The sequence below is a fragment of the Protopterus annectens genome, chromosome 1.part1 (genome assembly GCF_019279795.1).
Source record: "Protopterus annectens isolate FY-2018-M chromosome 1.part1, PAN1.0, whole genome shotgun sequence".
NCBI lineage: Eukaryota > Metazoa > Chordata > Ceratodontiformes > Protopteridae > Protopterus > Protopterus annectens.
This window is the reverse complement of record NC_056726.1, coordinates 638117199-638135030: the sequence shown is the minus strand read 5'-3', so window position 1 is coordinate 638135030 and position 17832 is coordinate 638117199. Positions and strand designations below refer to the sequence as shown.

Sequence of the window (17832 nt, the reverse complement as noted above, 5' to 3'; positions counted from 1 at the left end):
GCAGGCATTACTGATAAACTTAGCAAACTGAACATAAACCCCATTGTTGTAAGATGGGTTGCCAACTGCTTCACAAAACCGGACACGTACTATCAAAGTGGGTGACTCCACATCAACCAGCAGACCTGTTACCAGTGGGGTGCCACAGGCATTAGTGCTGGGCCCCCCTACTGTTTGGTATATACTTCTTACAAGTTCAGGTCAAAACTAAGGGGTTGTGGCTGACCATGTTTGCAGACAACTAAAAATGAGGTGCAATCATTGAATCCCCAAATTATGTCAGTATACTCCAGGAAGGTCTCATGCAGACCATGACTGGTGTATTATTCACAGTCTCAAACTGAATGCAAAGAAATGCATCATCATTCCATTCAGCACAAACAACACCCCCCTCACACTATCATATCAACAGCAACAACAATACCCTAAGTACCTATGAAGTGGTAAAGGACGTGGGATCACAAGTTGACTGTGACCTTAACTTTGACCACCTTGTGTCTACTGTAGTAAGGAAAGGTTTCTATGTAGCACACTTGATTAGTAAAGGCATCACCTTGAGAGCAAAAGAAGTTATAAACCCCCACCATACTCGGCACTCATCTGGTCCATAATTGAGCATAACACCCCATTTGGCATGTACTGTAAGCACCTGCAGCAATTAGAGAGACTTCAGAGGTTTCTAACAAAGAAGATCAAGGGGCTCCAGCATGTGCCTTACACAGACTGACTAAAGTCCCTTTCAATATACTCCATATTGTATAGACTTCTTAGGGGATACTTATGCCTGGCCTACAGATCAATCCAAGAAGCAAACCCAGTGAACTTGCTGCATTTCCGTAAATCAAATGGGACTAGGGCTACCCTTTCCAGGGATGCAAATATGGCCTGCGACTTAAATAGGACATGCTGGAGGGACAGATTGATCTCCCAGCAACTGCCGCATCCTTGGAACAGGCTACAAATTCATGTGAAACAGAGCACCTCTATGACACTGTTCAAGAGGAACCTGGACGAGTGGGTGGGGCACCATAATTTCTTACCGGGGGCAGAACCCACAACCCTCCTGGACATGGGCAGTCATCACAAAATGCAATCATAGGTATTGACTAGCATTTCTATGGTATTACATTGGAATAAAATGGCTAGGCTTAAAATGACCTCTGAGTCAAGAGCCTAGTAATCTCTTATGATCCTATGACATGGATCCCCTTCGCAGCACTTTTTTCATTAACACAGTTTTTAAAATACATGTTATCAAGTTAAAGGTTCTAAATCTAATGAGATGCTTTTCAAAACAATTCAACTTAGTGACCAGGGTTTCAGAAACATTAGAAATGAAATAATGTTCTCTAAAATTCACGTTTTTTAAACCAGTCTTGTAAAAATGGTTTACTATATTTGGCTGCTATTGTTTGTAGGGTGGTGCCTTTAGAATTACATCTCTAAATGATTCATTAGTGTTTGCTGTGGTAAATAAAATCAGTGTTGTCATTCTTTGAAATCTTCTGTCCATTAAGCAAATCTGCAGATGCTGTTAAACTCTGAGCAAGAACAAATGCATCAAGACTATGGGTTAACTGACCCGTAATGGCTATCAATTATGTTAAATCACCAAGATGTGAAACATGTTGCCTTGTCAGCAAGTGGTGCTAGACATACCTCTCTCCAGATTTTCACAGAATGTCCAGATTTTTGCTTCATATTTTTGGTCTATTACTTATAAATTTTTGGTTTTCTGACAAATGATTGGCAAATCATTGAGGATGGAAGTAAAAAAATGACAGGCATTTGAATTTCAGACTTCATACCCTTCATAAATTTCATCTAATGGAAAACCTATTATTCTATCAACTTTTTAAGTTTATAAGACCGATATTTAAAAATTGTCCCTATTTTTGGGCCTTTGCCCCCCCCCCCCCCGCCCATTATTTATGTCTGTCTAGATTTTTTCTCTAAGAGGTTGAAAGGTACGGTGCTGGAATATTGCCAGATCCTTGAAATAAATTCTGTCAGTATTGGCACATGATTGTTTTTAAATACGACTTACAATATTATTTCTGTAAAAAGAACAGTTGCCCCAGGTTTACTTGATTTTTTATGGATGAATTTATATTTTGTTGCAGTAACAATTTACATGATGACTCCTTAACTAAAATTTGCTTGATACTTTGTAACACCTCATGCAACTTAAGAATAAGAAAAGTCAAATTAAATAGTAATATGTGTGTTTGGTTATGTTACAGTAATCATAGCAATCACCAGTATTATGTATTATTTTACAGAACGTGAACTGTAATGCTAGCAGTTTGATTAACACACTGCAAATAGGCCCTGGAAAGCCCCACATGCCTTCTCCTACAAAAGAAAGACTAGAGGATGTGACACTGGTAAGTCTTACAAGTAAAGAATTTAATTATATAAGATGTATTTTGAGTTTTAGCTGAAATCTTGGAAGGAAATACATTCTGTTATTGTCCTCCAGCTACCTATGTGACACCTTCAGTGATATATTTCTGTTCAGTATATTTTTCCTTCATAAAGTACTTCACTGTTCATGGGTAGTTTATTTGTTTGTTTGTTTTCTGCATGACACTGTTGTCTGCGTTTTAAGTACTAGATCTCATTAGACATGTAAATCATTTCATTGCTCTCTTACACTTCAGCAAAACTGACCCACTGAAAAGAATACCACTTCTGGTACTACAAGAAAGAATGGCTACTGATCCGCTTTACACTCACAAAGCAGAGAGGCACTATGACACCTGCACACCAGTGCAATATTATTAACCCTGAGGCTGCTGAAGCTTTTGCATCCAAGGAGGACATGACATTTCTCCATTGCAGTAGCCTTGAAATACTGAAACAGTCACCTCCACGCAGTCTCTCTTTCTCTATATCTGTGTGTTTGTGCGTGTCTTTCACACACAGACACATGCACACACACACATATAAACACGCATATTTACATTTTACAAAATCAGCCTTCATTTTAAAAAAAGACAGTTTTTTCTAACTTAGATTAGTTCAAACAAGATCATTGGTAAATCATAGCTTGACAAAGTGTCTGACCACACATGAAATCAATTGTATAAAAGGTTTGAAACATGTTATATAGGCACATTATATATTAGCACTTAGCCTGACAAGTTGTTTCATTGCTTAATTGTTTAATACATTAATTTTCTCAATTTGAAAATGAAACCATAATATATATGTCTACACTTTAAATTATAGTTTAGCATGATAAATGGTTTCTCTGTGTTCAACAGTTAAATATTTTAAATGAATCCTTTAGAAAGTGACTGGAAGGTCATTTCAAACTGCTATTAATAGGGCAGTATAAAGCTGATATAGTGTAAAGTTCTAATTAGTATTTAAATAAAATATACAAGAGAGAGCTTCATCCAAACGATTAGCACTGTTTCCATCTGAAAGTGTTCCTTCTTTCTAATCCATCACTGAAGTGCCATATCCAATATAAAAACTGTAGCAGTCTCAATTATTTCTGTCTGAACACGCTTTTGTTTCAGATTTGCAATTTCTATGTACACCATTGTGGCATTTTATGACCGCTCTTGTTGTTTCTTTGTGAAATTCATGTCATGTTGACATCATATAGGCCTTGGTGTTAACTACATCTTTGACTTTTATGACCTTTGGAAAGCAAAGTAATGAGGCAGGCTACTGATTCTAGCTACAGTATAAGTAAAACTCCTGTGGGCCCTCTGTGTGCCTGTCAGGACAATCTTTACCATGTGCTGGTGGGCCACTCAGTCGACACTAGGCAGAAGTAAATGCTGATGGTCTGCATATAGCCTGGGTAATTTTACCTTATGTCATCCTGGATAACGGTCCCCTCCACTCAGGTGTCACCTGAATTAATGGCCATGCTGTCACTGATTGGAATGGAGTGAGTATAATTAACAGAATGAAAGATTTTGGCTGGTAGTTGGAGAGGTAGAAATTCATAAAGTGAAAAACACTAAACAAGCCTCTTCTTCAAGTCTACATTTAGATATAACCAGTGTTGTTTAAAAAATGTCTACTAGTTAAAATTAAAAAAAATGTTATCATTGCAAAAGACAAACTTATGTTCTTGATGGAGATAGTTAAAATGGCAGGCAAACAAGTTACACTCACTTTAAGTTAGTGGAGAGACAAATATCACAATAAATGACCGCATGTTTAATCTCTCTGTGTCCCCTGTAAAATTACATAAGGAAGACAAAATCTCAACTGTAAAATCATAGCAGTGCACAGCTGGACATTTTGGGATATATTAAATTAAGAGGTAAAAATCACTTAGTGTGGTACAGGGACATGAATACATAAAAAAATCAAAAAGTGATGAAAACCCTTTTTGGGGGTTGCTTATTTTTAAAGTCACAGTGCACATAACTTCTCATTCCTGGTTAAATCTGACAACAAATCAGTTATTTTCTTTGTCAAACCTAGTCATACCAATTCATCTCCAAGTCAGGCCATCTTAAGGAACTTCTCCAGGGCAAACCTACCTCAGCTGGTAGAAGACCAATACAAAATTCTCAACAATTCCCCAAATGGATCTAGTTGTAAGGACTGCCACATTCACCTCCAATATTTACCACCTAAATAGCTGCATAAAAAAGTCTGTACCCCTCTGCCTTAAATATAGTGTTAAATTTAGGAATGGACCTCTCTGTACACCGTGTAACAAAAGAAGGACGATAATGAAAAGCTGTAAGAAATCCACATTCTCTACCTGAAACCAAACGGAAATGTGCTAGCAAGGAACTCAGGAGCGCTATTCGAACATGTATAGCAGAATACAAACTTAAAGTTAATACAGATGCCAAATGAAATGAAATATCTTCTTCAGTTATGCCAGGAAACAGAAAAAGTACTATCCAACCGTACACTGAGCTCATGCCTAACATCACACATTTTGATCCAAAGGACATAGCCAATACATTAGCAGACATCTTTAGTGTTAACTTTACCTCACCTGCTCACACTTTATCCCCACTATCCTTGAAAATTCATTTTCTTCTGAAGCCACCTTGGAAGAAGTCTTAGAATCACTGTTAAAGGCTAAACATAATACTTTTTTGGGAAAAAATAACATACCAGGCTGCATTCTCATCAGTGTCAAGTATGTACTATCTGAACCCCTACTTAAACTGTTCAGCTTTAGCCTGTCCAAAAGATTTGTGTCTGATGCCCAGAGAACAGCCACTGCGACTACCCTACTCAAGGTGGCCCCTCTACAGGCCCAGGTACTTATAGACCCATTAGCCTTACCAGTTTAATAAGCAACACAACCCCAGCAGTGGAAAACAGGAAATCTGCAATGTAGTAAAGCACCCGACTCCATGGCAATAAATTGACCCTTTATTCACAAAAAACAAGACAGATTGAGCACTTTCGTCTCCACCCTGGAGACCTCTTCAGAATCAATTATGTCAAACAACAGAAACGTATATATACTATAAGCAATACAATTAATTAATTAAAATGATGCTCAATTAATCAATAAAACAATAATACAATAAATAAAGATAGTGTTAAAAGATAATTAAAAGAAATGTCAATAATGAGCTGGCTAATTTTCCTGCACCTACACTACTACATAATGTGTGTCGTATCAGACTTTGCACTTAAAACAACATATGGTTACAATAAGGTTAAAATGTATATAACAAATAACATATACATATGAATGAAAATTAAATGTAATAATAATAGGATAAATGAATTGAGTGAAACCAAGTGATGTCAACTGACTGTATTCTATATAACTGTTGTTTTAGTTCTTGTATCTGTGTTACTAAAAATGGAAAATAGAGAGTATGTTACTTTTTATGTTTCAGAAGTATGTGTGTTAATGGTTAAAAAATAGATGAAGTGTTAAGGTTATATGTAGAGTAAATGAATTTATAAATAAATATAAAATCTAAAATATGTATGTATATATATAAAAATGCATAATTATAAAATAGATGAAGTGTTAAAGTTATATGTAGAGTAAATGAATTTATAAATAAATATAAAATCTAAAATATGTATGCATATATATAAAAATGCATAATTATATAGATCTATATAATTATGCATTTTTATATATATACATACATATTTTAGATTTTATATTTATTTATAAATTCATTTACTCTACATATAACCTTAACACTTCATCTATTTTTTAACCATTAACACACATACTTCTGAAACATAAAAAGTAACATACTCTCTATTTTCCATTTTTAGTAACACAGATACAAGAACTAAAACAACAGTTATATAGAATACAGTCAGCTGACATCACTTGGTTTCACTCAATTCATTTATCCTATTATTATTACATTTAATTTTCATTCATATGTATATGTTATTTGTTATATACATTTTAACCTTATTGTAACCATATGTTGTTTTAAGTGCAAAGTCTGATACGACACACATTATGTAGTAGTGTAGGTGCAGGAAAATTAGCCAGCTCATTATTGACATTTCTTTTAATTATCTTTTAACACTATCTTTATTTATTGTATTATTGTTTTATTGATTAATTGAGCATCATCATTTTAATTAATTAATTGTATTGCTTATAGTATATATACGTTTCTGTTGTTTGACATAATTGATTCTGAAGAGGTCTCCAGGGTGGAGACGGAAGTACTCAATCTGTCTTGTTTTTTGTGAATAAAGGGTCAATTTATTGCCGTGGAGTCGGGTGTTTTACTACATTGCAGATTTCCTGTTTTCCACTGCTGGGGTTGTGTTGGTTTTGGAGTTTAATAAGCAAAATAATGGAATGGATTATAGCAGAACTAATTTATGCAGATGTAGGCAACTTAAATTATCTAGACACCACTCATTTTTCGGTTTTGATGAAGGACATGTCCGGTCCTCTCACGGCATGCATGCTGCTTATTTGATCTTGTAAAAGACTATTGATGCTATCTTTCATGCTGGTATGATTGAAAACTTAGCAAACTTAATGTAAACTTCTGCATTATTTGACAGATTGCAAACTGGGTATCCCACAGATCCCAAACTGTAAGGGTTGCTAGTAGGCCCATGAGCATAAAACTCTAATTAGTGAGATACCACAGAGATCAGTTCTGGGCCCCTTCTATTTAGCATTTATTTTGCAGAAATTCATGCCAATATCACAGAAATATGCTTGGCCATGTTTGCTGATGACTACAGGTTATGTTCTTTTATCTTCTCATCCACTGATAAAAAAAACTGCTCCAACAAGGGTTGGAATACACACATACCTTGTGTACTGAAAACAGTATTAAGTTAAATGCAAACGTGCAGCATAACAGCATTTGGAAATAAAAGGTCTCAAATAAATCTCATATGTAATAAATGGTACTTCTCTTCAGATAGCTACAATAAGATGCACCTCACTCCTAACCCTCAAAAGCAACCATCTGTGTATGTGCCTGATGTGTGATATATTTACATTTTTGTTCCTAAACAGTACACTGTGCCTACACAAGCTATAGTAACCTTCTTTGTATACCTCTGAGGTCTGTGAGAAAAGTAAAAGAAAAAATGACCGCACTGTCCTCAACTAAAACACAAGCTATAATGACTTCATGTGCGCACCTGTAAGTTTTGGCTGTGATGAAAATTGAAGTAGTAATAACCTCGCAATCCCCAGCCCTCCATAAACTACAGCACCCATGCGGGCACACACACACACACACACACACACACACACACTCACACACACAAGCATGCACTTCTAAGCAGGGCTGGTCTTAGAATAGGCACGGTTGAAAATGGAGGATATTATCAGGTTTATCTTAAAAGGGTCATAGCACAGCACTGTTCAGGTTACAAAGTGTAATCAGAAGATTGATTTGTTTTTTCTCCTCATTTTTCCCCAACCAGCAACAGCTTTTGTTGGGGCCTCACATAGTCAAGGATGGCTAAGGGAGCCCCCTGTATCCATTTATGCAGTCTGAGGAGTGGCATCCACCAGATACCAAGAAGATCCAAGTCTCTGAATGTTCTGTGATATAGTTTGTTCCTTACTTTTGAAATATTATTACTTGTTAGGTTCATTTTTTACTGATACCCGAAAAATAATGTGTGTGTCCTGATATTATTGTGTGTGTCCATGGTTCCACTTTATAATCTCGAAATACTAAAATCTCAAATTTCAGTATCCCGAGACTATAAAGTCGAATTTTCAAAATAGCAAAAGTGCATAATCGCGAATCCAACTAAGTCGGTTAGTAGTATAAATTCAAGCCAAATAAATCACATTAATATTACTTTTACTCAGATACTATGCTACATTTCTTTTTCCATAGCTGTATATCGTATAGGATTTACAATGACTAAAAATCCAGCTGGTTTTTAGTTGGTTAAATTCAGGAATGTGTAAATAGTAGATGAGGATAGATTGAAAAATATGTAATTTTTCCTTGATAAGTGTGAACACAGGTTCATAGGTTCATAGGTTGGTACTAGGCTATCAGCCCTAGGGCCTATACAAGCCTAGCCATAACAATTCCCTGGCAATTTCTCTGGCTATTTCAACACTGACATTATTAACACTTCATTCATACTTATTTTTTTTTTATTTTCAAATCACATTGATGCCTACCTACTAAAATGTCACAAAAGTAAGAATTCTACATACAAATTTTCTTAATAAAGACATTTCACTATTAACTTGGGACTGTTCTTTTTAATCTCAGATGCAAGACAAGATTGGCTTCTCTGATGCCACCTGTAGGTAGAAAGTTTCTTTGGGCTCAGGTACTATAGGTTCATAGATTAGTACTAGGTTAACTGCTCTTGTGGGCCATTTTAAGCCTGCCCAATTACCTTATGTGAGGATCCAATGCTGCACCTTGTGTCTGCTTAACCATTATACCAACCAATCACCCAAGTTAAAAAAGTGATCTTAAAATTAAAACAGCTGGAAATATAATGACATATGTTCTTTATAACAGTACATTCCTGAAGACCGAGTGTGTTTTGTAAAAATCTGTTATATTCCATGCAGCTTAATTTTAAACATCCTACATTAGTGGGATAAGGCCCAGCTCTACTGTTTCTCATTTGGTAAGCTGAGTGTTATTAATGAAGGAATGCCTACAAAGAGACCAGGTCTCAATTTCTATTATTTATTTTCCATTGAGTCTTGTGAAAGGTTGGGACAAGATCTAATTTTCTTAGTGTTTCTTATTTTCTGTCAAATTCATTACATTTAGTTAAAATTTTGTCATTGACGAAACTGTCTGAATCCTTATTTAGGCCTTCTCATTGTGGCCAAAGACAGCTACTCTGTCTATGCTGTTCTTGAGCATGACCTGAGCTCCTGCAGCGTTTGTCAGAACTTTAATGAGTTGGTCAACAATGAAAGGTTCTCAAGGACTCAGAGATAAAAAGACTAAGAAGACAAAGGAAAATCACCTGTCTTTCCTCTTCTTCGAGCAAAGAAGCACTCTTTAAAGTAATTTATTTGAGGGAACATTACAAAGGCATAAAAGGTCAGTAGCGACACACAGGGAATCTACACTATCATCAGTAAATCAATACTCATCACTGTGGCCATATTCCTCATATGTGGCTTTGAATCTGATCTCTGCTGTCTCACAGGTTTTCTCATTCCTCTTCAGAAAGTAGTTTTATAGCTTAACCATTCCAGTTTGTGAGGTGGATAGGAAATGATCAAAGCACCTGTAAATTTCCACCTATAGATTTTCATCAGCTAATAAGGAGGCACCAGTAAATTATATTGACAAATAATCATTTTGTCCTTAGATTGGGGAGGGGGGGGGGGGCTTCTGAACATTCAGCAGTGGTTTCAGTATCATCTTGTAAATGATTACCAAGGCATTGCAGTCCTTAATATATGCCCTGTCAGATCCACTTCTGTTGTAGCTAATGTCCATTATAAGTATAAAATCCCTTTCCAAGCCAAATATATAGCTTTCTGAAGCTCTTATATCTGGAATATCCAGCAAAAAGGCAGTCATTCCAGCTGAGACTGTATCTATAAAGGATTTGCAGGAAGTTGTGTTATGTTCATGTATGGTTTTCCCAGAGACCAAGGCAGTGCTTACATAGTTCTGTTTTAAGATTCCATGATTTCTTTTCTATCCAGCTGACTGGGTGACTTCATTATTCTTTCTACATAGAACGGCATTCCTGTTCTTCCTTCACCTCTAAGCATATGGATCCTTTCTGTTCTCCATTCAGTATTCAGTACTGGAGAACACTTAGCATTCTTTTTACTCTCTATGTTTACTGATGGCTTCCCTCACATGCACAGCTCCTCATGGAGTGATCCAAAGACTCTCTCTAACCCAGGGGTTAGGAACCTGGATTAGCAAGGTGGTGTTTCTGATGTCCCTCAAAAGCAGCTGATTTCAGTATAAATTCTGCCTCTGCCTGTCTCTTAAAAGGGCCATCCTACCTGCTGTACTTTAACTTTTCCTCCCTGACTCGCTGCTGGCTCAGCAATCACTGTGTTGAGTGACTCACCCAGTGCACAACTACTTGATATAGCTTTGCTGGATGTGTTTTATGCCTAAGACAGTGCACCTGCAGTTGTGTCTTCAGTCCACGAGACTGGTATCTTTAAAGGGCTGGATGGTGAAAGCCAGCTGTGACAGTTTAGAGTTACAGTTGTTTTGTCTATATAGCCACTGCTAAGGGATGTGGCCACTAAGAAAGGCAAACTTTCTGCCTAACTAATACCATTTAGGGGTTTCAAGGGCCATTTGATGGTAAGGCACTCTTGGTCTGCTGCAGAATAGTGCCCCTTAACAGTGCAAAATCTTCTGCTGATTTATCAGATGGGGGTCCATCCTTAGCTATAACTTCAGACAAGACAGCATCTTTGCCTTCCTAAGACACATCTATGTATATGAAGTAATGCTTAGAAAACATCTGGAGGCATCAGTTTTGGTTCTGAATGCAATGTATTTAATTTGTTTAAAGGCTTGTTCTGATTCAGCTGTCCATTTAATATTCAGGAGAGCCTTCTTTGTCACATCAGAAATCTGTGGTGACAAAAGTAGAATTAAACTTTTGATAGCAGCTAACAAGACCTAAGAAAGCCTTAATGTGTTTCTTAGTGGCAGTTCTTTGCAGCTTCATCTTTTTTAAGCCTGTAGCATCACCATCTCTCAGCCTATTACAAAGCCTAAATAGAGGTTTCTGTTGTGCCTTAATTGAACTTAGCTGGGTTAGTGGTCAAGCCAGCTTGATGTATCAAATTTAAAATGGCTTGACCATTAAGGAAATGGAATTCCTAGTCATCTGCATAAGCTGCAGCATATGTGGTGTGGAATCTAAGAATTTTATCCCATCAGTCTTTTAAATGTTGCATCTACTCCATGGAATCCAAACAGCTGGACTGTATAATGGAAAAGTCCCTCCAGTGAGGAAAATGCCATTGTTTCCTTAGAGTCTAGGGTAACTGGAATTAGACAATAGCCTTTGGTTAGGTCCAAAGTTTGATAGAAACCTGACCTTCCCTAACTATTCAGTCAGTACATCTATTTAGATCATGGCACATGAATCAAATTTTGATATATTATTCAACTTTCTCAAGTTATTGCAGAACCCTGCCTACAAACTGTGTTTGATAAACACTAATATGGCACTATACCACTTAACTTGGGATTACTGCATAACCTCGTTTCATCAGTTACTGTACCTCATACCTAACTAATTTGCATTGGCACTTTGTTAGCAAACATGGTTTCAGATTTACATTTTCCTCAGTCATGGTTTCTGTTGTTTCAAACCATACTGGTTCTGTCATGCAGCTCTGACAATATATCCTTATTTCTGAGTACAAAGTCCATCACTTCTTGTCTCTGAGACATTACTTGTGGCTCCATGTTTTAACTTTAAGGTATGCTGTGGAAACCTTAACTAATTCTGCAAATATGCTTACTAAATAAACTTCAGTTTGCCTTCAAGGGTTAAGGGTTAAGAGCATCTATGTGATAAACTTTTCTAGTGTCCCCTTTCTCAATAATTCTATCTTATAATTAATTTCACTTTTTTTGCTACAATTTCAAAAGGTCTTTCCTGCATTTTAAGGAATTTTATTTTCTGCAGTGAATAATAGGGCTTATTATATTCCGTGTGTTGCGCCTCCTATGCTGTTCATAGGTTCATAGGTTGGCACTAGGCTATCGGCCCTAGGGCCTATACAAGCATAGCCATATCAATTCCCTGGCTATTTCTTCCCACAATATTTACTTCCCTGTTTTCATATATTATCTTATTATAGGCATTACAGTCCTTTACCTGTCCTGCAGGTCTGAATAATGCTTTATTGCAGAATAATTACTTCTACATGGTCCTAGGACTAATAACTGTCTCAGTGCCTGATCTTTGACTTTGGTTACAATGCAGAGGAGGTAATTTCTTGGTTCAAAGTATGGTTATTAGGTGGGGCTGTTTTGTTCCTCTGGTTCCTTGTTTACACTTTCTGTACTCTCTCCATCTTTACTTACTGTGTTGTTCTCCCACTGAGCCCTTTTGAAATTGCATGGCATAACTAAAGGTCAGCCAAGTCAGCATTACTTCGTAAATATTCTCACGTGGTTTCTTTTCTCATCATTCACTATAAATTCATGTGTCTCTCCATCACTTGCTATACCTACTTCCTTTACCATATTGTTACTGTAGGCTCTTTCCTCTCAGTCTCCATAAAGATTAATTTTATTACTTTAATTACTGAAGTCTTTTGTTAATAATTACCTTTACTCTCAGTCACCACACTTGACTGCTCTTATTTCTTCAAATGTTGGAGTCTTTTGGTAGGAGTTAGTATTAGGATTATCTAGCCATTCTACCCCTATCTTAAGCTCAGCTCATTTTGTGACTTCCAGTTCTATACCTATTTCTTTACTGTAGATGGATATTTCTGGCAACATATCCAATTGCATCTTCCTGCTATAACTTCCATAACTCTTTAAACTGCAGAAAGTCTTGGCCAACTATCACAATACATATGAAGCTAGAAATTAGAGTTGCATGGTATAACACTCGCTTTACATAAGAGACAGATGTTATTTCTGCTTGTTTTATAGGATATTTTGTCTAGTCTCCATGTACACATCACTTCAATTTTATGCTTACTAGTTATTCTATGCATACAGACATATTGTGATTTATCTAATATAATCATGCTGTATGGATCCTTCAATCCCTGCATTTTTTCCTCTACCACAATATTACATTTGACAACTATAGTAACAAGGCAGTGACAGAAAGCAGTCTGTTATTTTATTTGTTAAAAGTTCAGCATTTTCAAATTCCCTAGGTGCACATTCTATATGCATGCTTTTGGGTGCAACTTTTTAGCAAGCAGTTGCAGTTTATACAGGCATACTGTTACTGTCAGTAATTGTATAGTATTTGGCTGTATGTCTGTTTCTAGAAAATCTAAAACAAATGAAGTCAGACTGAGACTTTTTTTCTGTTTGCAGGCAAAGTAAAGTACTTAAATGATGGATTGATAGCAACCTTTAACGAATGCAAGTCAAAATTAGGATCTGAAAGCTCAGTATTTTACTAAAACAACTAGCTGTTCACAAGATTTAGGGTCATTTTGGAATACTCACTTTCTTAGTTTACTAGGAGGTCACCTCTTTAAATGTCTCTACAACCAAGAGTTCATAAGTTTTATTTACATTATTTAAATGAGGTTCTAGCAACTGTTCTAAATTTAGCAGTAATTCAGTTGTTTATGACCTTACCAGTTTGTCCGTGTTAAATGTCCAGTTGTGAAATGCCTAGGTTTATGCATCAGAAAAAGTATCCCTCAGCCAGCTTTAGCATTTATGGGCATCAGTGTCTAAGTCTTTACATGTCTTCAGTGAATCCCCAGAAAAATGGGATGATAGGAATCTGGTCTGTTCAGCTTCACTGAAACTTCTGCTGAGATGCTTGCCTTTCAAAGGTCACCAGATAGGCATCCACATCATCTTCCTTGCTTAGTTTCTTTAGAGGGGCATGGTATTTAGAATTACCAGCAAGTTAAGATGCTGGTCAAAGATGATGGAAATTTATTGGTGCACCCTAAGCATGTGTTAGTCAGTAGGTACACCTGTCTTACAAGGATGTGGTAGACCTCACTAAACCCTTATTATTATTTACTAAAGTATGTATGATTCATTTTAATTTTGCACATAATTTATCAGCTGAAGTTAAGTACACACAGTGCTTTTGTTCTACTAGAAAATACACAACCAGAAAAGGAACTAAACTTTCTTCAGATAATCCTTCACACTGGCATTTGTATTCTTTCCAGAACAAATGCCCTCGTGGGTACAGCATTATCACAGTTCTCATATTACCCTTTTTTTTCCCTGCCACCAAATGCTTTTATACTGTAGTAAATCCTTGTGTAGACAAATGGGTTTAACAGTTCCTCAGTTATAGAAAGTTATTAGGACAGCACAGTATATATTCATACCACTGTAAAAGCTAAAATGTACTTTTGGGAGGTATTAAGCATTCAGCAAGGAATTGTTCCTAAAGCAGAGCTTGAATTTTGGGGGTGTGAAAAAAGAAACTCAGGCAAAGCAGTTTCTAAGTTGCTTCACAAAATTACAACTTGTATAAAACTTTGTTTCGACCTGCTGCAAGCCACCAATGTACTAAATTTCTCTTGTGTTTAGGGACAAAACATTATTTTGTCAGTTTTATGGTTTTGAAATATAATATAGGTTTATTTATTGAGGTACATAAATCAAGCTTTCTTCCAGCAAACAAAGGAGGACAGAAAATAAATTTCCAGTCTATTCATAGTACTTCAGTGCTGAGTTTACAATTATATTTTGTCTTAATGCAAGGTTTTATACAAAACCCAGGGCAGTATTTACATAGTTCAGTTTTGTACCTCATAAAATCTCTTTTCCACGCAGCAGACAGAATAACTCCACCAATCTTTCTACATAGAAGAGCAATCCTTTTCCTCTTTCAGCTTTCAAAACGTGGTAGCAGTTCTGTTCCTCATTCAGGATTCAGTATAGTATAACACTGTGACACCTGATGCCCATTCAAATCAGAGACATCTTGCCTTACATGCATAGTTTCTCAGTCTCATTTGTAAAGCCTTTGTAACCTCTGAGGTAAAATGTAGGCTCTAACGTTTTAGCAGGGGTAGTAGCAACCATGACATAGCTCAGAGATAGCTTATTTCCATGCAATTCCTGCATTTCCCTTTTTTCCATCTTAAAGGATAACCCTTCCTATATTACTGCAGAATTTCTTCTTGTCTTGCCTTATGTATCAGCATTCACTTTGTTGTAATATGTATACATATATGTAAAATATTTACGCTTGTAGTCCAGGTCTTTGTTGAAAATTATCCGCAGACTAACACACAACTAACAAATGTTAACACTTAGAAAATTAAAAAAATGAAAAGAAAGACAGTTCTCTAGTTAATGTACTATCTTAGACCAATGTGATACTCTTTAATTTCAAAATAAATTAGCAGTAAAAACCTTACTCTATGACCTATATGACAACTTTGATCTCGGTGTGATATTACCCAGGCCACAATAAAAAAAAAAGTAGTCGGTAAAAATTACTTCTATTGACATGATCCAGCAAACTGGATTCATCTCCCTAAAACACCTTAGAATTGGACTACATGACATTCAGGAAACAAAAAATGCCAACAACACATAAAGGAATGTGAGATGCTAGTTAAAATTTACAATCCATTTCTAAGATATCACAAACATTAAAATATGCACTCTAACATTCTTGAAAATCTATTTCTTGTCTGCCTAATAAATTCACTATGAACTAAGTATTATAAATACTGCACATACTTTTTACTTGCTTTTGTGTACCTTTATTTTCCTAACGTTGTACTCTCATCCCATACCTATACTCTATACCTAAATTACTTTCTAATTTAACAATTTATGGCTAAAAATGGTACAGTGACTTTTTCTCCTTAATTTTTCATTTCTTACTACAGGGTATGTGTCTCTATATTTGTATTTGTTGATAGAAAATGCATATCATTTGCATAACTGATACTAAAATAACTTGCAGTGCATGGAGTGGGGTGATTACAAAATCAGGAAAAAGATAAACTTGTTGAGCACTTCTCTAGCATGCAACCCAGTTATAACAGAGATGGAGGGGTGTAACAATTATTATACATACACACCAAGCACTATTAGGCTCAGGTATTACACTAGATGCTATCAACAGGCAGTACTAGCCAGCAAAGATCTGGCAGAAAGTAAAGCCCTTTCATATTTGCCTCTTAGGTTCATAGGTAGGTACTAGGCTATCAGCCCAAGGACCTAAGTAAGCCTAGCCAACAAGGTTCCCTGGCTTACACCACCCAAGAAAGTTATTTTTCTGTGCCTCTGTCGAGCAGAGCCACAGAAGTGATCCCTGGGGTGTATTTCCTATTTCCCATCCACTCATCAAGTTTTTTTGTGAAGAGTTCTAATGAGGAACTTTGCTTGACATAGATGGGTGGCTTGTTCCAGAGTATGGGAAGTCACTGGGACAGTAATTTATCCCTCCAGCATGTCCTGTTTATTGTCGTGACAAGGTTTAGGTCCCTAGAGCGTGTAGCTCGGACGGATTGGGATTTCTTTAGGTGTAGCATGTCCAACAGCTCTGGGTTTAACATAGCTTTATATGTTAGGCAGAGACCTCCTCAGAGTAGGCAATATGCTACAGAGTAAAGCTGGAGTTTTTTGAAATGGTCAGTGTAGGGCATCTGTTTGAAGCCAGTAATCCTCTTTGTGAGGTACTTCTGTGGCCTTTACAGCTGCTGCAGATATCTTGTGAGGTACATTTCAAAAGGGGCATTGTACTCTATAATGGGTTTAATGAGTGCCAAGTAGAGGGGAACAATGACCTCTTTTTTCCTGGATAAGAACCCTTTTGTGATGAGGTGTGCCACATAGAAGGATTTCCTGACTACTGTGGCGATGTGATTATCAAAGGAGAGACTACTGTCACCTGGGTCCCAAGGTCTCTTATCACACATTTGGCATTAAATAGACTGCCATTTATGTGGTAGTTCATGGGTACAGAGTTTTTACCAAAGGGGATGACAATGTACTTTTTGGCATTGAGCTTGAGGTCATGCCTCTGACACCAGGCATCTATCTCAGTGAGGCCCTTCTGTAGGATGTCCACATCATTTGGGGACTCGACTATGTCTCCTAGTTTGCAGTCATTTGCAAACTTCATCAGCCAGAGGCCTTCTGTGTTAGCCTGTACTTCAGAGAAGTAGATACCAAACAGGTGAGGTCCCAGGACTGAACCCTGTGGTACTCCACTTGTCACTGGTTTGAAGTTAGATTTGGAGTCTGCAACTTTTACAGTGTGGGTTCTGTCAGTGAGCCAGTTGGCAACCCATGTTGTGACATAGGGATTTATACCTAGTTTAGTGAGTTTAGCTATAATTCCAGAATGGGGATGGTGTCGAAAGCCTTGGCCAGGTCAAGATAGGCTGTGTGAACCACCTTACCCTCATCTACCACTTTGGTGACTGCCTTAAAGAAGTCGTTCAGATTCAGAAGGCATGATCTGCCTTTCACAAACCCAAACTGGGTGGGGTCCAGAGTTTGGAGATTACCAAAGTCTTTGTTTATGAGTTCCATGATGATACGAACCACAGCCTTGCAGACCAGGCTCATCAGGCTAACAGGGCAATAGTTTTCAGGATCAGTGGTGGCTCCCCCTTTGAGGAGTGGGATAACTGTTGCTGTGCACCATTCAGTGGGCAAAAAGCCTGACGTGAGACTATGATTGAACATGGTGCTTAGGTGGGGAGCCAGTGCATGCTGCAGTTCATGTAAAACG

The 17832-nt window shown here is 37.0% G+C and overlaps 1 protein-coding gene across 1 annotated transcript in view; it reads left to right on the top strand.

Moving 5' to 3' along the window:
* The window catches only part of ITGA1 (integrin subunit alpha 1), a 2125719-nt gene that overhangs the window by 1991127 nt on the left and 116760 nt on the right, over positions 1-17832 (top strand). The window contains exon 26 of the mRNA XM_044077325.1: positions 2283-2387. Within this exon, the coding sequence (XP_043933260.1) occupies positions 2283-2387 (105 nt within the window). The remainder of the gene's footprint in view (positions 1-2282; positions 2388-17832) is intronic.